Raw genomic sequence first — 27,583 nt, forward strand, 5'->3', positions numbered from 1 at the left:
GCCATTTATGTTTTCTTTTAGGAGTTTTATGGTTTCAGGTCTCTAATCCATTCTGAGTTTTTAGTGTATGTTATAAAGAAAGTGGTCCAGTTTCATTCTTTTGCATGTGGCTGTCCAGTTTTCCCAACACCATTTATTGAAGAGAGTGTCCTTTTTTCATTGTATATTCTTGGTTCCTTTGTCGTAAATTAATTGACAGTACATGCATGAGTTTATTTCTGGGCTCTGCATTCTGTTCCATTGATCTATGTGTCTTGTTTTTATGCCAATACTATGCTGTTTTGATTCCTATAGCTTTGTTATACAGTTTGAAATCAGGGAATAGTATGCTTCCATCTTTGTTCCTCTTTTTTAAGATGGCTTTGACTCTTCAGGGTCTCTTTTGGTTCCATACAAATTTTAGGATTGATTGTTCTTATTCTGTGAGAAATACCATTGGATAATTTGATAGGAATTGCATTGAATCTATAGATTATTTTGGGTAGATGGACATTTTAACTATTAATTTCTTTAATCCATGAACACAGAATAACTTTCCATTTGTTGGTATCTTTTTCTATTTCTTTCATCAGTGCCTTACAGTTTTCAGTGAACAAATCTTTCACCTCCTTGGTCCAGCTTCTTACTGTTTTATTCTTTTTGATGGAAATATATATTTCTTAATCTCTCTTTCTGATAGTTTGGTGTTACTGTTTAAAAATGTAGCAGATTTTTGTGTATTAATTTGTTTATTCTAACAGTTTTTTGGAAGCCTTCAGTGTTTTCTATATATATTAAAACCATGTATCCAGATAGTGACACTTTGACTTGTTCCTTTCCAGTTTGTATGTCTCATTTTTTTTTCCTGCCTAATTGCTCTGGCTAGGACTTCCAATACCAAACTGAATAAAGCTGGCAAGAGTCGGCATCTGTGTCTTGTGCCTGATTTTTAAAGAAAAGCTTTTAGCTTTTCTCCATTGAGTATGACATACATAGGTGTGGATTTGTCATATACGGCCTTTATTATATTGAGACACATTTCATCTATACCCACTTTGTTGACAGCTTTTATCATAAATAGATGTTGAATTTTGTCAATTGTTTTTTTTTTCATCTATTAAGATTATCATAGTGACTTTAACTTTCATTTTGTTAATGTGCTATATCACATTGATTGGTTTGCAAATGTTGAACCATCCTTGTATTCCTGGATAAATCCCACTTGATCATAGCGTATGATCCCTTTAATGTATTGTTGAATTCAGTTTGCTAATAATTTTAGGGATTTTTGCATCTACGTTCATCAGGGATAATGGACGGTAATTGTGTGTGTGTATGTGTGTGTTGTCATTGTCTGGTTTTGGTGTCAGGGTTATGCTGGCCTCGTAATGAATCTGGGAACATTTCCTCCTTGTTGTTTAGTTTGTTTTTGTTTTTGTTCTTTGTTTTTTGTTTTTGTTTTTGAATAGTGGGGAAAGAATAGGTATTAAGTCTTATTTGAATGTTTGATAGAATTCACCACTAACACTTTCTTGTTCTGAACTCTTGATTGTTGGGAGTTTTTTTTTTTATTATTATTATCATTATTGATTCAGTTTTCCTACTAGTGATTGGCCTATTCAGTCTTAGAAGATTGTATTTTTTGTGTGTGATTTATCCATTTCTTCTAAGTTGTACTATTTAGGGTGAATAATTGTTCATAGTAGTCTCTTATGATCCTTTATACTTCTTTGGTGACAGTTATAACTTCTCTTTCATTTCTGGTTTCATTTATTTGAGCCCTCTCTTTTTTAGTCTAGCTAAAGCTTATTCAATTTTATTTCTTAGATACGGTTCTTAGTTTCATTGTGCTTTATTTATTTTAGTTTCTATTTCATTTCTTTTCACCCTGATATTTATTATTCCCTTTCTTCTAACTTGGGATTTTTTTTCTTTTTCTGGTTCCATTAAGTGCAAAGTTAGATTGTTTATTTGAGATATTTCCTGTTTCTTGAGGTAGGCATGTGTCTCTATAACCTCTTTTATCCCATTGATTTGGGTATGTTATATTTCCATTTATATTTGATTCATGATATTTTTTAATTTCTCCTTTGATTTCTTTATTGACCCATTGGTTGTTTATTGTCATGTTGCTTAATCTCATATTTTTTTATTTTTTCAGTTTTCCTCTTTTAATTGATTTCTTGTTTCGTGCTATTATAGTTGGAAAAGTTGTTTGATCTAACTTGAGTGTTCTTAAATATATTGAGACTTGTTTTGTGGCTTAACATGTGATCTATCCTGGGGAATGTTCCGTATGCATTTGAAAAGAGTGTGTATTCTGTTTTTGTATGGAATATTCTGTATATAACTGTTAAGTCCATCTGGTCTAATATGTTGTATAAGGCTGATGTCTCCTTATTGATTTTCTGTCTGAATGATCTATTCATTGAGCTAAGTGGGATGATAAAGTCCCCTACCGCTATTGTTTTGCTGTCAATTTCTCCCTTTATGTCTGCTAATATTTGTTTTATATATTTAGGTGCTCCTGTGTTGAGTGCAGGAATATTTATAGAAATTATATCCTCTTGCTGGATTGACCCCTTTGTTGTTACATAATATCCATCTTTGTCATTTTTACAGTCTTTGGCTTTCTTTTAGCTTGCACTTACATACAATGACTTTTTCCATTCCTTCACTTTCCGTCTGTGTCCTTACATCTGAAATAAATCTCTTGTAAGTAGCATTTAGGTGAGTCTTATATTTTCAATGCATTTAGCCATGGAATTTAGTCCATTTTTTTGAACCTAATTATTGATAGGTGTGCACTTGCAACCATTTTGTTAATTGTTTTTCTGGCTGTGTTGTAGTTCCTCTGTTTTTTCTTTTCTTGCTTTCTTCCCTTTTGGTTTGAGGACTTTCTAAAGTATTATGATTAGATTCCTTTTTTGTTATCTTTTGTGTATCTACTATAGATTTTGGCTTTGTGGTTACCATGAGGCTCACATATAACAGACTACATATATTATATATATAGTATATATATTCTAACTATATATATTTGTCTAATACATAGAGAGATTTGTGAGATTTTTTTTTATTATTAAAATGAAGTTTATCTAGTCTAGATTCTCTTAAAAAATGGTACCAGGAGTGAAATTATACCTATTTCTTTTGCATATTTAAAAATTTTTTGAGAGGCACATAAGCAATTTCCCAACAATGCATTCATCCCTGTGAAGAAAACACATCTAGTTTACAACCAAGTAGCTGGATACAAAACAATCATCTAGGAGAGGGATTTAAGGTTAACTTGCAAATTATCAATAATGTCAACATACCATGATAAACAAGAATTAAATTGAACACCAGAGGAAAGATGTCAGGTTAAGCAGAAAAATGGTTTGGGGAGATTGTATTAAGAAAAACAGTAAGAAAAAACTTGGGGCGCCTGGGTGGCTCAGTCAGTTAAGTGTTTGACTCTTGATTCCAGCTCGGGTCATGATCTCAGGGTCGTAAGATCGGTTCTGCTGCTGGTATCGATCGTCTCTCTCCCTCTCCTTCTGCCCCTCCCCTTGTCTCTCTCCCTCTCTAAGAAGAAAGAACAAACTTGTTTGTGGATTTACACGGTGCAGCTAGAAAAGTTTTGGCGGACTAAGAATTTTGGTAGAAATAGAAAATTTGAGCCAGCCCATACAAAAAGGGATGTTTTTGCGTAACCAAAAGAGGAAAAATGTTTTACTTTTATCTCCACTGCCATCTTCCTGGGCTCTTCTGCTGTCCTTCCCACATTCATCCTCTGAGTTTTCTATTTCCTGGATAACCTATTAGTCTAGACTAATCTCTCTGTATGTGCATATATGAGTCTAATCAATAGGAAATTAGGTTTGTGAATGCATTCTAAAACTTCACAGTTTTACTCCCCACCCTCCATGGTTGTATTTTTAATGTCCCATTTTACACCTTTTTTTTTTTTTTTTTCCCCAGAAGAAAACTATATCCTGGGTGTATTTTCTTCTCAATTTTATTTTACTTTATTTTATTTTTTAAATTTCTTTTCAGTGTTCCAGAATTCATTGTTTATGCACCACACCCAGTGCTCCATGCGATACGTGCCCTCCTTAATACCCACCACCAGGCTCACCCAAGCCCCCACCCCTCCCATTTTACATCTTTTTATTTTGTGTATCTCTTAACTAATTTTTTTTAAGACTTATTTATTTTAGAAAGAGAGCACAAGTGGGTGGGGCAGGGAGAGGGAGAGAATCTCAAGCACACTCTTGGAGTGTGGAGCTGGGCACAGGGCTCAGTCTCACAACTCTGAGATCATGACCTGCTGCCAAACCGAGAGTCAGATCCTCAATTGACTGTGCCATCCAGGCACCCCTCCCTTAACGAATCATTATAGTTACCGTTATTTTTACTACTTTTGCCTTTGAATTTTTGTACTAGCACCGTTATCATTACCATATATTTACCTATAACAGTGAGGTTTTTACTGTGTTTTTTTTTTTTTTTCTTACTATTCAGTGTCCTTTCTTTTGAGTGTAAAGAAGTCCCTTTCACATTTTTCTTAAGGCCAGTTTAGTGGTGGTGAACTCTGCTAGCTTTTGTTTGTCTGAAACGTTCTTTATCTCTCCTTCAAACGTAAGTAATAACCTTGCTGGATAGTGTTTTCCTGTTTAGAAGTTTTTTCCTTCAGCACTTTAAATACACCATCCCACTCTCTTCTGGCCTGTAAAGTATCTGCAGAGAAATCTGCTGGTAGTCTTATGGGTGTTCCCTTATATATAACAAGTTATTTTTTTTTCTTATTGTTTTTAAAATTCTTTAACTTTTGATATTTTAATTGTAATGTGTCTTGGTGTGGGTTTCTTTGGGCTCATTTTTGAGGAATTCCTTGTGCTTTGTGGATCTAGATGTCTGTTTTCTTCCCTAGGTTAAGGAAGTTTTCAGCCATTATATCTTCAAGTGAATTTTCTGACATTTTCTCTCTCCTCTGGAATTTCTATGAGGAGAACGTTAATCTGTTGTCCCATAAGTTTCTTAAACTATATTCACTTTTTTTTTCTATATTCACTTTTTAAAGTTCTTTTCTTTTTATTGCTCTGTGGGATGAGTTCCATCATGGATGCTTTTGTTTGCGTCATCTATTTTGCTATTGAATCTCTCTACTATATTTTTCAGTTTAGTTATTCTGTTCTGTAGCTCTGTGACTTCTGTTTGCTACTTGTATTTCTAACTCATTTTTGAAGTTCTAGTGTGTTTATCATTCTTCTCCTGAGTTCATTGAGCATCTTCATGGCCAATATTTTGAACTCTGTATCAGATAAATCTCATCTCTGTTTTATTAAGTGTTTTGGTGGGGGGGAGAGGTGAATCTTGTTCTTTCATCTGGAATATATTCCTCTATTTTCCTATTTTGCTTGATTCTCTTTTCATTTCTGTGTATACTATGTGAAACAGCTATGTCTCTCAGTCTTGATGAATGGCCTCATATAGATAATGAAACTTATTGCTAACCTTGTCCTTTATTATCTCTTGAACCTTTGTGATTGTCAAAGCAATGTGATTTATTCCTGATTGGCCCCAGGTGTTGAGGGAATGGCTAACCCTTTGAGTCTTCCAGAAAGTGGAATCTCAGTCAGCTCCTAGCTCTAGGCTAATTGGAAGCTTAACTCTCAGGCACAGAGTCACCATGGCCACCAGAGAAGATTCATCAAGAAAAGTGATGAAGCCAGGGAGATGCACTCTGCTCTGGATTTGGAGCAAGTCCCTGTTCACGCGGCCGGCCCTGTAGAACCCCTGCCCCTCCTCCTTTGCCCATCAAAGACTACAAAATCTAAGTGGGATTTTACAGTACTCCAGTGAAGTTGGGGTGTCTTTGAAGACTGTCTTGGAACATCTTTGTTCTTTCCTTTTTTCTTCCTCTCACGATCACTAAGTGGTGTTTATCCTCACTAATGCACTTAGAGCAATCTTTGGTTTTTCAAGTCAAGTCTCTGACATACATCCACATTTGATCTTTAATTTGTGTTGTTCTATAGCATGTAGTCAATTATATTTGAATTTTAAAAAATGAATCTTCAGTGTTTGTTATTAAATCAGGATGAATGAAAATCCAGGAATCTGTGACTCTCAAGTTATGAGCTCCAGAGAACCATGAGATATTTTGGGTTTTCAAAACTCAGCCTGGGACACTATAGTTTTATGACCTTGTGCACTGGTTTAACTGAGCTGCATCCTGTCTGTTGGTGCCAGGCTGATTGTGGTTCACATTTATGGACAGTGCTTTTAGGAGATTTAAGTGAATTTCCAAGATGTGCTTTTAGGAGATTTAAGTGAATTTCAAACTCTGTAGTAGAAGAAACCCAACCTGAAAAGCAGGCAAATGCAGAGTGGAAGAGAAGTCTGTTGCTCAGATCCCATGTAAAAGAAACAAAAACAAAAACAAAAAACAAGGAGCACAAATATATACAGTCTTGTGGGACCACAGCTGTAAACCCTGCTGGCCTCCAGACCAGGCAATGTGCAAGTGTCTCCTTGGTGACAGTTGGAAAGACTGGGGCTCCAGAATAGTGTATAAGTTCATTTCTGGGAGAAACAGTTAAGTTGTAGCAAGACCAAGGGAGTGCACAAAAGTCATGTCCCCTGGCCTGCATACCCTGAGATCATGTCTGTGGCCTTTTAGTATGTAGTAATCCTAAAGTGTGTCCTTTACTCTGAGGTTCTAGGACAAGTAAATGCCGTTTTTCACATGAGAGTGGGGTTGTGTTTTGGTCTGCTGTCTCTGCAGTGTTCTGGGGGTAGGAATCCATCAAGAACTGTCACTCCAGTGTTTCAAACCTGCTGGGACCAGAACCACAGTCTTCCCTGGCCCAAGAGTCAGGTGTTCAAGGGACATCTCTGTGAGGGGTGTACCTACCTTCACTAGCAGGTTAGAGGGGAGTGCAAAAATGGCACCCACCAGTGCCTCTCTCTCTAGAGAGAGTCCTAACAACCTTTTGGCAGATACTCTAAGATTAGCAAATGAATCTCATTCACATATGGGCTAGGTGCTTTTCAAACTGCTGCCTTTGTGCTGGGTCTCAGGGTGGGTGAGTCTGCAGTCAAATGCAAGAATGGAATCTCTGTTTCCTAGAACCATATATTCTTCTGAATGTAAGCCCTCTTGGTTTTCAAAGCCAGCTATTTTGAGGGCTCCTCATCTCTCTGATATAGGTTACAGGGTCAAGGTGCTTCAAGCATGTCACCTTGCTCCCCAAGGAGAAGCTCCACATTTGTGACATCCTTCCTAATTGTGGGTTGCCACAGCAAGTATAAGGTTTTTGGTGAGACCCTCTCTGCTTCTCCTACCCATATTGATGTGGCCCTGTAGTTGCTTGTTATAGAGGAGATGTTCAGTTAGTTTTCAAGTCTTTTTCAGGGGGATTTATTTCTTTTCTTTTTCTTTTTTTTTTTTTTTTATTTATTTGAGAGAGAGACAGTGAGAGAGAGCATGAGAGGTGAGAAGGTCAGAGGGAGAAGCAGACTCCCCATGGAGCTGGGAGCCTGATGCGGGACTCGATCCCGGGAATCCGGGACCGTGACCTGAGCCGAAGGTAGTTGCTCAACCAACTGAGCCACCCAGGAGCCCCCAGGGGGATTTATTTCATAGGTAGCTGTAAATTTGTTTATGGGAGGTGAGTTCAGGGTCTTCCTGTGCTGCCATCCTAAATTGCCTTCCTGAATAATGTAGTTTCTAGAAGGTGATAAGTGCTGTGGAAAAAAATAACCTATACAACTAATAAGAGTAGTAGATATACTGGGATGGTCAGTATAGTCCATACTGACAAAATAAAATTTGAACTAAGATGTGAAGAAGACAAGCAATTAGCCAGCAATTATATGGGGAAGAGCTTTCCAGCAGAGAATGCTAGACCGAAGGTGTACTAGGCCTGTTTGAGGAACAGCAAGGAACCAGTATGACTTATCAGTGAACAAGGGGGCAATATTAGCAATGAGGTCAGTGGTAAGAGGACAAAGACCCAATCATGTAGAGCCTGTCAGCCCTTTAAAGGAGGTGAATTTTTATTCTGAGTGAAATATAGAGCCATTGGAAAATTTTTAGCATAGGAGTGACATGATCTGATCAGGTTTTTAAAAGGGATGTCTCTCAGGGCGCCTGGGTGGCTCAGTGGGTTGAGCCTCTGCCTTCGGCTCGGGTCATGATCTCAGGGTCCTAGGATCCAGTCCCGCATCGGGCTCTCTGCTCAGCAGGGAGCCTGCTTCCCCCTCTCTCTCTCTCTGCCTGCCTCTCTGTCTACTTGTGATCCCTGTCTGTCAAATAAACAAATAAAATCTTAAAAAAAAAAAAAAAAGGGGATGTCTCTCTGGTCCTGTCTGAAAATATGGACTGTACTTCATGGGGGGAGGGTAGGAGCAACGAGACCAAGTTGGAGTGTTTTGCTCTAATCCAGTTTAAGTTTATGGTCATTTAGGTCATAATAAGAGCAATGGAGAGGTAGTAGTAAATGGTGGAGTTGGCAGAATTTCTCGATGGATAGGATGTAGAGTGTGAGCAAAAGAGGACATGTTGCTTCCAAGCTTTCTGGCCTAAGCATCAGTGAAGCTGCCATTAGCTGAAATGGAGAAGACTATAAAGACAGTGGTTTGGAGTCAGTGTTGAGAGACAAAGGTGTCAGATTTAGGTATGTTGAATGTGAGATAGCTCTTAGACATACTAGAAGAGATGCTAAGCAAGCAACTGAATGTATTAATACTTCTTGATCTTTTCCTCAATAAGCAAGTGATATGGTTTTTATTTTTGTACTTTATTTTATTTATTCATTTTAAAGTGTGGGGCTTGAACTTATGACCCGGATATCAAGATGTGAACTGAGATTAGGAATCCAGTACTCAACCAACTCAGCCACACAGGTGCCCCTTTATTACTTTTTTGGCAGGAATATTTTTAATTAATTTTCAATATATATAGTTTTATTCAAGTTTTTCAACATTTTTCTTTATTTAATTATATCTTTTAAGTAGTTTTTATAAACTACCAATTTTGAAAAAAGTATTGCAAATATGTTTACATCTAAATGATCATCAAATCCATTTTATGTTAGAAAATGTTTTTTTCCAAATTTTTTAACTTATATTCAGTTGATTAACATATAGTATATTACTAGTTTCAGAGGTAGAGTTTAGTGATTCATCAGTCTTAAATAACACCCATTACATCCCATGCCCTCCTTAATGTCTGTCACCCAGTTATCCTATCCCACCCCCCCCATCCCTCCTGTCCAGCAACCCTCAGTTTGTTTCTTGTGATTAACAATTTCTTGGAGTGCCTGGGTGGCTCAGTCAGTTAGGCATTTGCCTTCAGCTTAGGTAGTGATCCCAGGATTCTGGGATCAGCCAGAAGCACTTCTCCCTGTCCTACTGCCCCTGCTTATGTGCATGTGTGCTCTCTTTCTCTGTCTCTGTCAAATAAATAAGTAAAATCTTAAAAAAAAAAAAAAGTTTCTTATGGTTTGTCATCCTGTCTGATTTCATCCTGTTTTATTTTTCTTTCCCTTTCCCTATGCTTCTCTGTTTTGTTTCTTAAATTAAATCACATATGAATGAGATCATATGATAATTTTCTTTCTCTGAATGACTTATTTCACTTAGCATAATGCCCTCTAGTTTCATCCACATCATTGCAAATGGCAAGATTTCATTTTTTTGATAGCTGAGTAATACTCCATCATATATGAGCCAGATCTTTATCCATTCATCTGCTGATGGACATCTGAGCTCTTTCCATAGTTTGGCTATTGTGGACATTGCTGCTGTTAACATTGAGGTGCAGGTGCCCCTTTGGATCACTACATCTGTATCTCTGGGGTAACCACTAGTAATGAAGTTCCTGGGTCATCGGGTAGCTCTATTTTCAATTTTTTGAGGAACCTCCATACTGTTTTCCAAAGTGGCTGTACCAGCTTGCAGTCCCAACAGTGTAAGAGGGTTCCTAGGTGCCCCTTTAAATTAAAGCTTTTTCATTTATTTTTTTAAAAAATACATAAAATTTGCCATCTTAACCATTGTAAGTGTATAGTTCATTGGCATTAAGTACATTGGTATTGTGTGATACCATGACAGCCATCCATCCATAGAACCCTTCATCTTGTAAAACTGAAATGCAGTACTCATTAAACAGTAACTTTGCATTCTCCTGTCTCTTCAGTCCCTGGCAACCACCACGCTACTTTCTGTCTGCTTCTGACTTCTCTGTGTAACTAGTATAAGTTGAACCAAACAGTATTTGTGTTTTAACTGGCTTATTTCACTTCACATAATGGCCTGATGGTCATCCATGTTGCGTCATATTTCAGGACTTTCTTCTAAGGCTGAATAATATTCTGTTACATGTATATGCCACATTTTGTTTCTCTCTTCGTCTGTTAATGGATAGTTGCATTGCTTCCATGTTTTAGCTATTGTGAATAATGCTGCTGTCTATAGAGGTGTGCAAACATAAAGGATATATATTTTTAAATTTTTAATACACCCGACTTTCATAGATTTTCTCTTTTTCATAAGTAATTTCTAAGCACCTTTTCATTATAAAAGATTTAAATGATACAGCTATATAGACACCAAAACGTGAAGGTTCCCATTCATCTTCTCTTCCTACTCCCAGTTCTCCCAGTTAAGTTTGCCCTGTTACTAACATCCCTTTCTAATGCATTTATGCACATTTGTATGCATTTTTCTTTTATAAAGGGGATCCTACTATACATATTTTTCTATAGTTTGTCTTTTATTTAATAATGTCTTGGAGATCTTCCCAATCTTATTTTTGTTTTTCTGTTTTTAACAATGGTTCATATGTTCCATAAAGTTGCATTGACTAGTCATATACTTTTGTATATGTACATATACATATGCTTTATGTACATATATGTATATGTACATATACTTTTTATGCACACAGGGTTCTTTCTGTACATTCCTAGATGTCAAATTCCTAGGTCCAAGAAAATTTCTTAAATTATTTTCTTTTCTAAGATCCTTTATGGTTTGCTTGCTTTTCTGGAAAAGTTCTTATGGAGCTCTAGAAATTTGGAAAATGTATTCTAAAATAAATTTCTTGGTTATGGCTTTGTTCCCCTTTGCAGAAGAGTTGTAAACCATGAGTTTTATAACCTTAATGGGTTTATTAAAAAAAAAAAACCTGCTTGATCTTTTTTTTCCTTTTTATTATGTTCAGTTAGCCACTGTATAGTACATCATTAGTTTTGATGTAGTGTTCAATGATTCATTAGTTACATATTATAACACCCAGTGCTCATCACAAAATCTAGGTATTTTAGGTAACACATGGGAGATAATGGCCCTTATTTGAAATTGTAGGACAAAAGGAAAATTTTTGAAGAGATAAGAAAACATTGTTGAAAAGTGTCTTTTAATATTTTTAGTGTAGAAACCTGGCAGATACCACCTTACCCAGGGTCCAGGGTTAATATCACAAGTGTTAATCACATTGATAACATGCCATGATGTAATACGGTGAGATGGTAATACAGTGAGATGGGCACATTGTCTCTATGACGTCCTGCCCTCAAACTCATAAACCCAATTTAATCATGAGACAACATTAGACAAACTCAATTTGAGGGACAGTCTACAAAATACCTGACTGTGAGCCTTCAAAAGTGCCAGCATCATACAAAACAAGCAATGACTGAGTAACTGTCTTAGGTTGGGTGCCGTAAGGAGACAATGAGAACTAAATGCAATGTGGTATTTTCGATTGGATCCTATAACAGACAAGGGATATTAGTAGAAAAATTGATGAAATCGGAACTGAATCTGTGGTTTAGTATTTTTTCAATATTAAATTCTTAGTTTTCATAAATGTACCATGGTTATATAAATGCTAATTTTAGGAACCTGGGTGCAGTTCCCTGTAAACCTAAAAATACTTCATACAAGTTTTGGGGTGGGGGTGCAGACCATGCCTGGGTGGCTCAGTCGGTTTAGCATCCGACTCTTGGTTTCCACTCAGGTCATGATCTCATGGGTTGTGAGATTGAGCCCTATGTCAGGCTCTGCACTCAGTGGGGAGTCTGCTTAAAGATTCTCTCCTTGTGCCCCTCCCCTAGTTCATGCTCGCATTCTCTCTCTCTCTCAAATAAAAAATCTTTTTTTAAAAAGTAAGTTGTAGGGACGCCTGGGTGGCTCAGTTGGTCGGATTACCGCCTTCGGTTCAGGTCATGATCCCGGAGTCCTGGTATCGAGTCCTGCATTGGGCTCCCAGCTCCACGGGGAGTTCCTTCTCTCTCTGACCTTCTCCTCATTCATGCTCTCTCTCACTGTGTCTCTCTCAAGTGAATAAGTAAAATCTTAAAAAAAAAGAAAAGTTGTAGTTTTGTTTCCTTTTTTAAGGTATCTTTTTGCTCTGGGCAATGTACCCCTGAAAAGTTTGTCTTCTCTAGAATACTACTTCTTACCCGTTAAGCCCGAGAGACCCTCTTGTCCCAAGGAGGGGAGTCCATTGAGCTTTGATAGACTTGAGACTTGGGGCAGTTGGAAGAGATGTCAGACATGGCCATAGCAAGGCCAGAAAGATGTGATCTGGGGGAATGATACTACAGCAAGAGAGCAAGCCTGAAGACTCACAGAACTGAGTGGACTTTGCTTTGAGATGGATGGCCAAAGACTGTGAAAGAGCTATTTGAGAATGATTTGGCAAAATATCACAGTTCAACACAAAGTTTTCCAAATAGGAGACAAAGTCACCCTAACCAGTAAGAGAGATTATCTACCACTCCCAAGTGATACAGAAGAAGACAAACAAATGAAAGTGAAGCCGTAGTGGTAAGCTCTCCAGCTACAGTCAAAGATGAGGCTGGATTTATTAGCTGAAAATATCTGAGGCCTCTTGCAGTTAGTATATATCTAGACATTCCTTAGAGGAGATGTGACCCAGCAAGCACGAATCAGTAACCCAAATGCAGAGGAATGCAGAATGGGTAGGACCAGTGGCTAAAAAGATCATCGACCCTCAGGAAGAGACATTTTTTAAATAGGCCCCCTTCCCTTACACTAACATCATGTAACTGTTGTACTTTTATCTGAACCCAAGATTAACTGTTTAGTCACTCTTCTCGGTAAGCTGGACTCTAAAAGTTAATATTAAATTTCTTGAATAGGTGAACCATCTGGTTGCAATTTTGTTTTCGGTTCCCTGTTATGCAATTGGCACCCAAATAAGAACTGTCTCCAAATGTGAGTAGGCTGAGTCAGTCATAAACACTCAAAAAAAAAAAAAAAAAAAAAGTTTTGTTTTGTATTTCTATTGCAAGATTAGTTAGAAGATGAAATATTTAATGAAATGGCCCTTTTAAAGGGCACGTTTCTTTACCATGATGTGTTTAACCTAGAGTAGTGGTCAGCAAACTTTTCCTGTAAAGGGCCAGATAGTAAATATTTTTGGCTTTGGAGCTCCTGGTTGGCTCAGTTGGTTAAGCGTCTGCCTTCCGCTCAGGTTGTGATTCTGGAGTCCCAGGGTGGAGTCCCATATTGGGCTCCCTGCTCAGTGGGGAGTCTGCTTCACCCTCTACCCCTCACCCTGCTCTCTTTCATATGTGCTCTCCAACTCTCTCTCTCTCTCAAATAAATAAAATCTTCAAAAATATATTTTTGGCTTTACAGCCACAAATGGCCTCTGTTGCCTATTTGTCATTGCTTTTTTTTTTTTTTCTTTAATCCTTTAAAAATGTGTTTCCTGTATCTTTCACCATATTTTCATAATTTGTGATAGTGGCTAAAGTTTGTAGACTGGTATTAAGCAATGATCTAAAATCAAGTTTCTGGTTGTAGATTTATTGCCAGTGACCAAAAAAAAAGAAAAAATTATAAACATGATTTCAATGGATTTATAAGAAAATGAATATGATTTCTTACTGCAGGCATTTTGGCACATTCCTGGAAGATACTCTAATAAATACGAGACTTGGGTAAAACCCATCATACCCTGAATGTGTGCTATCCAGAAATAAAGAGCATAGTTTTAAATTTCAAGTTACTTATTCAAGACATCTTTTGTTTCTAAATAGGCTAATTATTAGAGTAGTTTCATCTTTTAATATGTAAGTTGTTGATCTATTTTTCAAAGCTTCAGTATAATCTGTTTTCTCATTTAACCCATTAGCTCCCTCCTTTTTACAGTTTTGCTGCTGTAAGCAACATTCTTGCTTTCAGTGCCTCATTTTACAGTCACATTATAGTTTGTGCCTCTGATTTGGAGCTAAACTCTGGCTTTTCACTGTTTCTGTCCCAAGGCCATCCTTCCAGACCCCAGCTGGTGGCCTTAGGCCCAAGAAGCCATCATTGGGATCACTGTGGAACAAACATCCTAATGCTCCTAATAAAAGGCGGAGTCGTTGGATATCATGCTACGGATTTTAGAGTTATAATTTGCCTCCCTCACATGGTGTTTCTAAAAAAGGTAGATAGGGTCCCACATTTAAGGACTTGAGCTTTTATTTCTTCTGTTTGTATTTGTCATAACATACTGTCAAAAAAATCTATAAATCTTGCATTCAGAGCCTTTGTTCTGTTTGTCTAAACAGTGCTTCATCCAGCTGGCAGGCCGTTTGAGCAGAAGGGTGCCTGATGAAAACCCATTTACTTTGTCGTCCCACTGGATCTCTCAAACTTGTCGACAGTACTTGGAAGGGTTAAGACCTTCTAAAATTTGTTCTACCAGGATAAATTTCAAGGAGAACACAGAAAATAAAGCAGCATGTGCAGTTTTTAATTAATACTGCTTAAGAATCAAAATAAAAGAGAATCATTTTACTCAGTAAAAAGGTGATTAGGTTTTATTAGCATTGCTTGTTTTGAATAATTAAGGCTTTTTATCTTACAGTTCTCTCTACAGATATTTGGATTCTGTAAAAATGAAACTATTTTTTAAAAAGATTTTATTTATTTATTTGACACAGAGAGAGATCACAAGTAGAGAGGCGGGCAGAGAGAGAGAGAGGGAAGCAGGCTCCTCGCTGAGCAGAGACAAGATGTGGAGCTCAATCTCAGAACCCTGAGATCACAACCCAAGCCAGAGGCAGAGGCTTAACCCACTGAGCCACCCAGGCACTCCTGAGAGTCTATTTTTTAAACAGTGATGGTTTCTTAAGTGGATGGTTTCCTATTTAGTTATCACAATATTCCTGGTAGAAATTTTATTTTCTCCTAAGCAGGGTCCAGTCTGTTGTTAATATCATTGTGTCAGCTAGAAGAAAGAGAAATTTAATACAAGTGGTATAAAGAGAAAGCAGTGGCATATGATTTCTTTAAAAGTCTCTGAAATTCAACAATTCACTTCTTGTATCAGGGACCAAACAGAAAATTGATCTATTTTCCTACATCTATGTCTTACGATGTATTTCAGTCTCTTAACATTTTAGAGTTTTGAGCTGTAGATAAGATCGTATAATCTGTATAATCCTTCTTTTTTTAAAAAAAAAAATATACAGGTATTAGCTTGTATGTGTAGATCTGGAGTCTGAGTAAGCTCATGAGTGAGAGGGGCGTGTGTTCCTTTCTCACTGACCCATTCTTCCAGAGTCTTTAGGTCAGCTGTCATGTCGGTGCTTTCCTGCTTTGTTCTTTGGAGTCGATGACTGGTGACTGACTGGCTGCTGGAAGAGACACTTGAACAGATGAATACTGGGGCCCTCCTGTCCTCGCCTTCCCCCGTAGCAGCTGCATTCTGCCCTTTCTGTGGCCTTGCAAGGAAAGGAGGGAGAGAGGGTGGGGGTGTGCGTGTGTGCGCGCGCGGCGATCTCTGTCAGTATGCATTACAAGGTTTCTCGAGCACATGGAATGAGATCTTTCCCAAGAAATTCTGTCAAGGCGGGCATACACTGGAGATGGGTTGCTCTGCTTAGTCTTAGATCTGTGATTTTTGTTTCGTGGGGGAAGAAGAAATTTAACTCATGGGACATAGCTGTGTTCCACCTCTCTATTTACCTGTTCTTTCTTTTTGAACTCTCGCAGGCAGCAGTACCTGTCCAAAGATCACTGTTGTTCCACCTTATTTGAAAAGAAGCACGACCCCACAGGTTGATCAGAATGTATCTAACGAAGAGGCTCAGGGAATAAATGGAAAAACGCCCGCGAAACACTCAGCTGCAAGTCCAAAGCCACAAGGTAGGTTTTGGTGTTTGTTTTCTTTTTGTTTGTTTGTTTTTAATCAGGTTGGGTGTTTCGTTTTTGATGAAGGCTACCCAGAAAAATGATGACAAAAAAAGGGTTTTAAGCTTTCAATGGGAGATATTGGGTGGATTTTTTTTTTTTTAACCCAGGGAAAAAAATCAGTCTCAGGCAGAGTTGGGTATAAAACACCGTATACATTTTTTCTAATATGATTCTTTTCTCATTGCAGAAATTTACATGTACCCTTAAGGGGGACATATTATGCCTGACTTAGTACTTACTATTTGCATAATAAATGTGTGACAAATGAATGACTACTGTCAGAAAGTCAGTGTGACTTGCTCAACGTCAGAGGATCTGTGAAACAGATAACTGTAAAACTGTGCTTAATATACTTAGTAAGAATGTGATTTTATACTGAAAGACCCGCGGATCCCCTTACCCAAGAATCCAACACTGCCACTGGATGCAAACAGCAAGAGGTTTATTGGGGCGCAGGTACCGGCGGGTGGTCGGCAGCTCCAGCTAACCGAGCACACCGACTGAGGGGAAAGCGGGGTTTTTATAGACAGGTACAAACAAGTTTTGGGTGGGGACGGCGCTGATTGATTGATCCTTTGAACAGGCATACTTGGCGTCAGTGGATTGGGTCAGGGGACCCCCGCGCGAAAAGCAGACAAAGCAATCTTACAGAAGCAGAACTGGCCGGTTAGCCCGCGCATGCGGGGGAAAAAAAAAGCACTACCAGGATATTGAAGGCCTGGTTACTTATCAAGTAAAGACAATTGGGAGTCTCCTGGTGGAATGTCACACTCCTGCCATCAAGCATCCTTGTTAATGAGATTTAGGTTTAGAAGAAATTCAACTTTATTTATTTTTCCTTCTACCTCCACCTCCTTCGGTTTTTATGGAGGGGAGGGTGACATTAGGGCTATTGATAAGGTAACTTCTTTGTTGTAAATCTCAAGGACATTTGTAAACCAAGAGAGACTCCTGCCTTGCAGGACTGTGATCTCTGCAAGATAACAATTTGCTCTTCTTTTATGGCAGTCAGGGGTGCCTGTGAAATGTCACACATATTACCAAGGGGAGTGGGTGGAGAGGGGGTGCAAGGCACCAGCCCCTGCTTCATCCTCAGCCAGCCTCCTGCTCCCTCATCATTCCCCCCTGAACAATTTTGACCCTTAAATCTTTAAGGTGGTTGAAGGTGGAAGGTCTCATCTTCTATAACTTCTTCGTGCTGAATAGGGGCGTAGAGCTGTCCCTACCTACTGGGGTCAATATTGATCAGGGTAGGAATGTATAAGGGAGTTACGAAAGGTGGAGGCAGCTGAATCCGGCGCTGACAGTGAAGAGGCGTCCTCGCGTGCGATAAGGATCGTCTGTCGTGGTGTAGTCATTGTAGCAATGGAGTCTCGGCACCAAGTAGAGAAACATGGAACAAAGCAACATATTAAGGTTAATAGGGCGATAAGAATGAGAAGCCCGAATAGGAGATTCGGCCATAGTCCTCCTTCAAACCAGGAACTTAACCAATCACTAAAAGAGAGAGAGAGGGACCTTGTAGAGCCTTAATCTGGGCATTCATATCCTTTATTAGTCCTGTGATAGTCTGGGATGTACACACAACATTCTGTCTTGATAATTGCACATGTGCCACCCTGGGCTGCTGTCAGGACATCTAAAGCCATCCTATTTATCTCTTAAGGGAGGGGACTCTCCAGGGCAGGGGTCTTTCAATACTATTCAGGAACTAGGGCTTGAAACTGCTTCTTAATAAAGTCATCCACAGATACTAAAATAAATGGCTCCTCCATTCAAGAATTGAGCAGTTAATAAGGGGAAAAACAACTATGATGGTAGAATCTTTGACTTTTGTTCAGGGACCATTTCCTTTTAGCAATAAATTTCTGGTGAATGGGGTATTAGCTTTGAGGAGCACAAAACTGCAATTTTGATGACAGAGAGCAAGGCTTTGGAAACATTAACACAAAGCTGAGCCCTACTGTGATTTAATGTGTAGTTTCTTCCCAGTAGATTTTTATTTGTACCAAATGATGAACATTCAGCCAAGAAACAATACTGGGCATTTTCAGAATTACTACACTCTGGAAAAAATAAATTTCTATTTGATTTATGTGGCATTCACTTTTTGGTCTCTTTTTTGTTCTTTGAAAGAGAAGTTGTTACAGAGGCACCTGGGTGTCTCAGTTGGTTAAGTAACCGCCTTCTGCTCAGGTCATCATCCCAGGGTTCTGGGATCGAGCCCTGTGTCAGGCTCCTTGCTCCGTGGGGAATCTGCTTCTCCCTCACCCTCTCCCTCTGCCTGCTACTCTGCCTGCTTGTGCTCTTTCTCTCTCTGTCAAATAAATAAATAAAATTTTTTAAAAAGTTGTTACAGAGAACACATCATAAAAGAACAAGTGTTACTCTTTAAAGTTCTTAAGTTTTTAGGATTTCTGAAAAAGTCTTAAAGGTATTTAAAAAAAGGGGGCTTAAAATAGAATCTGACAGATTGTGGGACATTTTTCTTTTTGTTCTCACTACTAAGCTGTATTTATGGTAGTATGGGAGTAAGGCTATCAAGTGAAGTCAAATAATTGGTGATTCAAATGAATGACTCATTCATGAGTTCATAACCTTTTCTTTTGACCATATTCCTCCCTATGTAAATGATATGAATATGAATATAGAAGTTTTTGTGATCATGATTTAAGCTATTTTATTTGCAAAATACAGAATTCCATCTTGCTTATTAGACCTGAGCTGACAAAGATCAAATGAAGTAAGAATATGAAAAACAAATGTAATTCAGTTTTATGTAATTGTCCAGATCACAAACAGGAATTTCAGTATTTATAAAGCCTTTTTTGGGAAGATGTTTTACTTCTTTGTGCTTCATAGTCCATTATAGTCCATTGAGATAAATTACACCAGTGTCCTTCTGAGTTGCTATGTGCCAAAATAATTGTATTCCTTAGGGAGATAACACATGATCTTGATTTTTGCTGTTTGGAATTATATTAAAGTCAACATACTGATATTTTAATACATTTATACTTCCTTTTCTGAATATGGATTAATACATATAATTTTAGGGGCACTTGGGTGGCTCAGTGGGTTAAGCCTCTGCCTTCGGCTCAGGTCCTGGGATCGAGCCTCACATTGGGTTCTCTGCTCAGCAGGGAGCCTGCTTCTCCTCTCTCTCTGCCTGCCTCTCTGCCTGCTTGTGATCTCTGTCTGTCAAATAAATAAATAAAATCTTTTAAAAAAATACATATAATTTTATAAAACTATAAGGACTATTTCCAGGTATTAAATAAATCATTTAGAGAACATTATACTTTTTGAAAGTACTCTCATTCATTGTTTGGTTCTTCCCTAGTTCCCCAGCTAAAATTTTAACCCCACTGTCACCTTTGACATTTCATATTTCCTCACACTTACTTAATTTTTTTCTCATTCGCTATCATTTAACCTGCTCTTTATGGCACTCCTCCTTCTTAGTTTCTTTCTGCCTTTGTACTGCAATCCCTTGTTGCATTGCAGGCCTTCAGTAATCCTTGTTGAATGACTCCCTGATCGATTGCCATGTTTCCTCTACTTTGTTTCTACTGTTCTTTGTTTAAAACTTGGAAGAATGTGTACTATATAGAGAGAAACATTCGGGAAATGAGACTACACCTTGGTATTGTCAGATCAGCTGCCAAACAAATTGGGCACTACTTACTTATGGGCCAAATAAAAGAGTTTCCCCACCCTCTAGTGGAGAGAAGCTTGCTTTTAATTTCTCCAAACCCTTAAGAATATTTGGGTGACTGAGGCAAAGAAAGGAAGGGATTATTAATGGGGACTTCCTGTACAGATCCAGGGATTATCCCACTGACACCTTTATTCTCACTGTGTGGCAAGTCCCTTACAAATTTATGAATGGTGAGCCTAGTGAGGCTTCAAGATCCATTATGTAACTTTAAGGTTCTTACTTTATTTATTTTTTAAATTTTTAAATTTTTATTTATTGAGAGAGAGAACAGATAGAGAGAGCACAAGCAGGAAGGAGAGGGAGCCCAATGCGGGGCTTGATTCTCAGGACCCTGAGATCATGACCTGAGGTGAAGGTAAGCACTTAACCAATGAGCCACCCGGGTGCCCCTAATTGAAGATTCTTATTTTAGATAAGTGTTTATTATATTATTTTAGATAAGTATTCTCAACTGGAGATAATTTTGCAGCTCTCCTACCCCCACCCCACCCCCACCCCATGGCCTGCACTTGATACTGTCCAGAGACTTTTTTGCTGGACACCACGTGTGGCAGTTTCTGATGGCAGCTAGTGGGGAAATCCTGGGAATGCTGTTCAACATTGTACAGTGCACAGGCCAGCCCCCCTAAAACAAAGAATTATCTGGCCTGATATGTCAGTAGTTTGAGAAACTCTGATCTGGATCCTCAAAAGAGCTCATAATTAAATCTTTCTTTTTTTTCCTCCCATGGAATGCTAATAGTATCATAGCTACCATTTATTTTAGTGATATTTAAAGGAGAGACAGTATTGAATACCTTTATTAGTGGTGATTATGTAGTAATGTGTCTGGAACAACATTAGGTTTTTATTTTTATGTTTACTAATAAGTAAGTTATGAGGATATAGTATATAGCTCGGTGACTATAGTTAATAATACTGTGATGTATATTTGAAAATCACTGAGAAGAAATCCTAAAAGTTCTCATCACATGAAAAAATTGACTGTGTGGTGGATGTTAGACTTCAGTGATCATTTCACAATATATACAAACACTGAATCATATTATACACCTGTAATTCATATAATGTTGTATGTCAATTTTATCAATTAAAAAATACCAACAAGTATTTTTGAACAATCACAGTTTTAAAACAATGAAAGAGCTGAATTTTAGATGAGATAAGCTTCTATTTGAATCTAAGTAAGAGTCTGTTGCTTTTGAAATGGATTCCTTTAATAGTTAGGGCTTGTTTTGCCTCAGCCTCAGAAAATACCCTAAAGCCGTGGAAAACAATGGTTTATTCACTTCATATCAATCCTACCCTTCAAACAAATAAATTACTGAGCAACTTCCAACATAAGTCTTTCTTCTTGTTCACCACTTTCTATATCGGCCTATTTCCTGCCATGCTAGACATAAACTCAAAATAACTTCTTTAGCAATTAAAGCTAATAGTTCTTTTTCTCTCAGGAGCTTTGATCCACAGCATTCTCCATAGTTGTTTATTTTGTAGAGCTCATATATCATCTCTCATCAGTCATTAAAGCTTAATGTTTAAAAAAGTTTCATGAACTTCAAAAACCACATTATTGTTTGAATAATTTAAATGTGAGGTACTCAAACCTATTTCATTTGCTTCTAATGTAAAGCATCCTATGTGTAATGTTCCGTTTTTAAAGTATAATATGTTATAAATTTATAATGTATTAAAAATAGCCATCTATTGGGCACCTGGGTGGCTCAGTGGGTTAAGCCGCTGCCTTCGGAAAATAGCCATCTATGTAGGGCACCTGGCTGGCTTAGTTGATAGAGCATGGGACTCTTGATCTCAGGGTTTTGAGTTCAAGTCCCACCTTGGGCGTAGAGTTTATGTAAAAATAAGATGGCCAGCTGTTGTTTTCCATAGTAAGTAAAATGAGACTAATCAAAATCCACTGGCAATCCCCAAACTTAAGCTGGCAGTTCATTGTTTTCATGCTCGGTAATTATCTTAGATGATTAGAAATTTTTAAATTGTTTTGTTCTATTTACAGTCTGTAACGTTGGCTGCAATAGGGCCCATTTTCCTTACAGTCAACTAGATATCTCAAAGTTAGCATGTCCACAACCGGACTACCGATTTCTCAAAAAATTGCTTTAGGTGTTGTGTCCGTTGATGACAGTTCATCCTTCCAGTGGTTCAGGCCAAAGGTCTCCAGAGTCCTCCTTGGCTCCTCTCTCTCTCATACCTCACATTTATTCTATCAGGAAGCCTACTTTTAAAGCATACTGGAATCCTACCTTCTTCTAAGTACCATTATTTTACCTGAATTTCTGCACTAGTCTCCTGACCCTGTTTCTGCCCCATTTCCACCCTGTTTCCTGACGTTCTCAACAAAGCAGCCAGAGAGACACAGTTGGTTAGAAGTCCAGTCATGTTACTCCTCTGCACAGAACTCCAGTGACTTCTCATTTCACATAAGTCACTCTCCTTACAACGTGCCACCAGCTTTTGCATTGCCAAGTTACCAGACCCTCCCTCTGACCTCTGTACCTTCTCTTGCCTGCTTGCTGCTTTGGCTTCAGTCACATTGGCTTCCATTTCCTCTAGCTTGGTCTCTGCGGGATGGAAATACTCTTCCCAAAATGACTCGCTCAACTTCAAGTCTTCTTCAGATCTGCACTTTTCCAAGGGGCGCACTTCAGTACCCTACTTCATATATGCTGCAATCTGCCCTGCTCCCCATTTCCTACACTCCAAATCCCCTTCAACTTGTTCTGGCGTTAGCCCTCCCCCATTTTTTCTTAGCTCTCACCACCTTCTCCTAAATGGTTTACTTACTAGCTTTTTTGTTTCTTATCTTTCCTTTTGTTCATTGATAAGATCAAATACATAGAATTTAATAGTTATTCATTAAATACTGAATTCATGAAAAAGTGAAAATTTAACAAAACCCTGTAATAGATATGTAAGAATTTCTGTAGGGTATGTATTTTGTAAATGTCAAGTTCTTAATGGTTCTGTTAATTTAAATTCCCTCTCGAAATACATGAGATATCATATTGATGAGGGAGCACAAAGCTGGCTGAAGACTAAGCAAAAGCTGGTGCCTTGTATCCTGCCCCCCCATCCACTTCCCCTCTGTCATATGTGTAGCATCCCTCAGGCAGCCCTGACTGCCATGAACAATAAGCAAATAGTTAACTTGCAGAGCTCACGATCCTGCTAGACAGGAGTCTCCCTTGGCTTGCAAATGTCCTAAATCTCACTAACAAAGACGATTGATAGCAGGATTGTGACACCGCACCAAAAAGTCTTCCAACTATCTTAATGTTAATGGCTGGTCTAAAGACAACATTGATCCAGCCCTAAGGGCAAGGCCTCCAGCAGGCCTGGAACACCCTGGCCCCTTGTAGGCCCTCTTTAGCATAAGAAAACTCCACTGAAACCTCCCTTCCCCTCACCTTCCCCCAACCGCAGGGTACATAACCTGCCATCCCTCACAACCCGGGGCAGCCGCAGCTCTTCCTGCCCACGGGTCCTGTCCCTGTGCTTTAATAAACCACCATTTTGCACCAAAGATGTCTCAAGAATTCTTTCTTGGTCATTGGCTCCGGACCTCAGCCCACCGAACCTCACCTAGGTTCTAGAACTTCATCAATATTGCTTGATATCCTCACTGACTCTTGGTATTGATTTAAAATTTCGGGTTAACCTGATGGGGCTGAAGTAGAATCCTATTTAGATTTAATTTTCATTTCCCTGATTATCAGTGAGGTTGAACACTGCTTTTCCTATTTCCATCCATTAGGCTGCAGAGGGAAGAAGTAGTAGGTTGAGTTTAAGACAGATTCAATGGAGGTGCTGCTAGAACACCTAGAAGATGTCCAGGGAGCATTTGGAAATGTTGACCTCCATAGGGTAAACGATCAGAAATGTTGAGAAAGGGGGCAAGGAAGGGGAAGACGAGAGTATTTTTACTCACCAGTTATGTTTTTGACTAAAGCACACATTATTTCCCCCTAAGGCAGTGTTTATGACACTGTAGTCATTCATGTATCATCTAGAAATTTGTGTCATACATGTAATATTTGTGTTCTTTTATTTAAAATGTGCATATTTATTTTCCATTTGGGTTGTCTCCCTTGATGAGATGCCTCCTCTGTGCTTCTAAAATAACAGTACCCGGTGCCCACTTTTATCAGCCTCATTAAACTGTCTCCTCACTAGACTATGAACTCTTTGATGACATTTTTTTCCTTCATATATTCCACAGATTTGCCAAACACTGTGTATGTGGCTACTGTGAATATATTTGTGATCAAAATAAACTTGTTTCTTACCCTCACAGAACTCCAGCCTTGTGGAAGAGAAAGCTTTACATCTGTACTATACTTAATATTTCATTTCTGGTTACTTTAAAATACTAGTTATGACTACTTAATCATAATAATTTATTATAAGCACTTTGGAGACAAAGTACACAATGCTATACAACAGTTTAGGTAGGCATAATTGAGATGGGAGAAGTTAGTGGAGTTATCTCTGAGAAACTGACAACATATTATTTGAGTTTTCTAAGCATCTAACAGTGTCTGATATGTAGTAAATAATGCTCACTGAGTAAACTCTAGATGGATGAATTAAAACAATTTTATAACAATTTTTGTAATAATTTTTATAGAATTATAAAGAAAGAGAACACGTTCACTTCCTTTTTTGAATATTCTAATTAGGAATGTTGAAATTATTCCTAATATTAAAACTGCTTGTGTGTGTGTGGTGGGGAGGGGTAATATTGTCATAGTTTGTTATTTTGGTATAATTCTACACAGGAAATTTTTCCTTAAAATTAACAAATACCATGCTTATATAAGTCCCTTCTTTCTCAATGGATACTATATTTAACCATCCCCCCTGAGCATTTCTTGGAAAATAACACCATTTCCATAAAAAGAAGCATGTCTTTTTTTAATTGGGATTTTCTTCTTGTGTTGAAAGGGAATGAGGTGAATTAATTGTCATACCTGTAGCATATTTTTTTTCTTTCTTTGTAAGAATTGATAGCTCACATAGAAATGATGACATCTAGGCCAGTGAGCATCAGGCAACTGTCAACCGAGTTTATAGAAGAAATAAGAGGACTGAAAACCAGGATAACCAGCTGGGGGAAAATGGGGCATGTAATTAGAAGGAGACATGATTCCCTACCCTTCCTTGGGAAGTGAGAACAAGGATTTAAAAAAAGAATAACAAGGAATTTATTTGATTTGTTAGAACCTGTTGTAGATAAATGCATACAAATTATATAATCCTTTACCCAGAATGTTAATCTAAGAGAAAAATTACATTGGTTTTCAAAATTGAAGTAATTCCTGTACCGATGAAGCAGGCACTTAGGGTGTATTTTCTCCTCTACAGAATTCCTCATCTGTTAGAGATATTCCATAGATTTTAATATTTCAGGAAATGATCTGTTAACTGAGGGAAGGACTTACTACTAAGCAAATAATTTGTGGTAGTAATGCAAGCCAACTATTAACGTAGCAGACAATAATAATAGAACTCCTATAACCCCCTATTGCTGGTTTTATACTTGGGAGCATTGCTGACAGAGGAAGGAACTAGAGTCTGGGTACCAGTCATAAAATCAGATCAGTCTTTTTCCTCTAGGGCAAGCATTTAACCACTCTGAACCTTAATAGACCTAAGAGGTAAATAATGCTACCTATCTCAAAGGACTGTAAAGTGAAAATTTTCATCTAAGATCAAATGAGGTCAGGAGCTTTTGTTAAATGGGAAGATGCTATAGTAATTACTGTTATTTGATATTGTTTTATTGACTTTTAGGTCTAATTTACTAGCTCTGGATTCTATTATATTAGTTATTACTTTATATTTAGAAACTGTTTCATAACAAGCAGTGTATCCCTAGGAATTAGTTTCAAAGTTAGTACTTTCTTTTCTCTGTTTAGATAAATAACTGCCATGTTATCTCTAATAGACGGTGGAAGTTCACAGCAATATGTAGATGGCTAGATGTTTAATAAAGCCATATTTAAAGTGACTTAAAATTAAAAGAACCGCTTGAATCTTGGAGATGGGATTTATAGAGGTCACAGCAAATGTCCTAGATAGCAGTCCCTTGGTTAAGATTCAGTACAAATTTGACCCCTTTACAAAAATTTGATAATGCTGAAGATTTTTGCACCCAGGCCATCAGTTTCATTTGTTATGGAATACGTATCCATGAAATACTGAATTCTTTTAATCCTTCTTCTACAGTGCCTCCAAAGCCATTGCATCTGCAGAATTCACCTTCGTCCAATATACACCAAACCCCCAGGCATAAAGCTTTATCTAGTGAGAAACCAAGGATGGAGGAAGTTAAACCTGCCTCTGCTTCTTGTGTCTCAAAAGAAAAACCCAGTAAGGTATCAGATCTCATCAGTCGCTTTGAAGGAGGCAGGTAAGAGCTAATTCACAATGGGAAGAAGAGGAGGGGAGAAGAAAGCTGGGCTGTGTGTGTGTGTGTGTGTGTGTGTGTGTGTGTGTGTGTGTGTGTGTTTTAAGATGATAGAGTAATAGATTTTCTAAATTATAAGAATTTTATTCTACTAGGTTTGGGAGACCTTTAGAAAGAGTAAATTTTAAAAATACTTAACCTTGCCCTAGTATGAACTGTCAGTTACTATATATTCCCTGTGTGCAGCAGGGTCTCTGCCGCCAGCTTTTTCATCACATTGTGTGTGGTATAGATCAGTTGATAATGTGCTCTCATTTCCTTTGTATCTGCCTATGTCACGTTGTGTTATGCCTTGGGGTCATGCCATGGGTAGCTAGATGTCTGGGTTGGGAAAACAGGAGGTTGTCTCTCCTTGTTTCTCACTGTGCATGTTTGTGACTATAATTTCTGCTGGTCTGTGCCATCTCTGTGGCCTTCTTTCTGACCCACTTTTTATTTAACATGAGTCTTCAGTATCCATTCAGCCCCCATACCCCAATCCCCACTCCCTCGTATCCTACTAGGTTTTGTGAGGAGACATTGCCAATAGCAAAATAAGTTTCAGTTTTATATTTATTAGATACAATTTTATATTCTTTAGTCCTAATGTTTCAAAAAAAGTAGGTAAAATATGAATTTCTCACTTAAAGATAAAAATAAACTCCCATAAGTTGTTTTTCTCCTTTATGACTTAAATTGCTTTTTCTTAGAATTCCCATAGCTGACATAAATAGAATTTTTAAAAATTTTTAATCAGAATGATTTTAATTTACCTGTCACCAGAAGTCTGTATTTAATCAAACAATGTATATAAACTCCCTTTCATCCTTGAAGCCAAATATTTCCATTCATTGCAGTGTAATATTTGGGTATGGTTTCCTGCTAGGTGATTACATTATTTATTTGCAGGATTTATTGTTATTTACATAGTAGATCATAGCTTGGAAATACTTCAGAAATCTTCTGAAAATTGTGACCAAGTACAAAACTGCAGTGTCCTTCATTTAAAATGAGACTATATTTAGAAACAAGTTCTTAAGAAGAAAAGTAGTTCAGAAGCCTGTCTTCATTTTCATTCCCAATCAATTGTGGGAACTTGAGTCATAAATATTTAAACTTCAACATCTCTCCCTCTAAAGTAGGAATTTTAATACCTTTGCTAACTTAAATTATAGTAATCTTTACCAGAATGATTTTTT

At 37.9% G+C, this 27,583-nt stretch overlaps 1 protein-coding gene across 4 annotated transcripts in view; it reads left to right on the forward strand.

Annotated features, from left to right (window-relative positions):
- FGD4 (FYVE, RhoGEF and PH domain containing 4) overlaps nt 1-27,583 on the forward strand; it is a 202,178-nt gene that overhangs the window by 121,374 nt on the left and 53,221 nt on the right. For all 4 annotated transcript variants that reach the window (XM_032349951.1, XM_032349952.1, XM_032349954.1 and 1 more), the window contains 2 exons: nt 15,994-16,146; nt 26,165-26,348. In XM_032349951.1, the coding sequence (XP_032205842.1) occupies nt 15,994-16,146; nt 26,165-26,348 (337 nt within the window). The remainder of the gene's footprint in view (nt 1-15,993; nt 16,147-26,164; nt 26,349-27,583) is intronic.

Source organism: Mustela erminea, chromosome 6 (assembly GCF_009829155.1).
Source record: "Mustela erminea isolate mMusErm1 chromosome 6, mMusErm1.Pri, whole genome shotgun sequence".
NCBI lineage: Eukaryota > Metazoa > Chordata > Mammalia > Carnivora > Mustelidae > Mustela > Mustela erminea.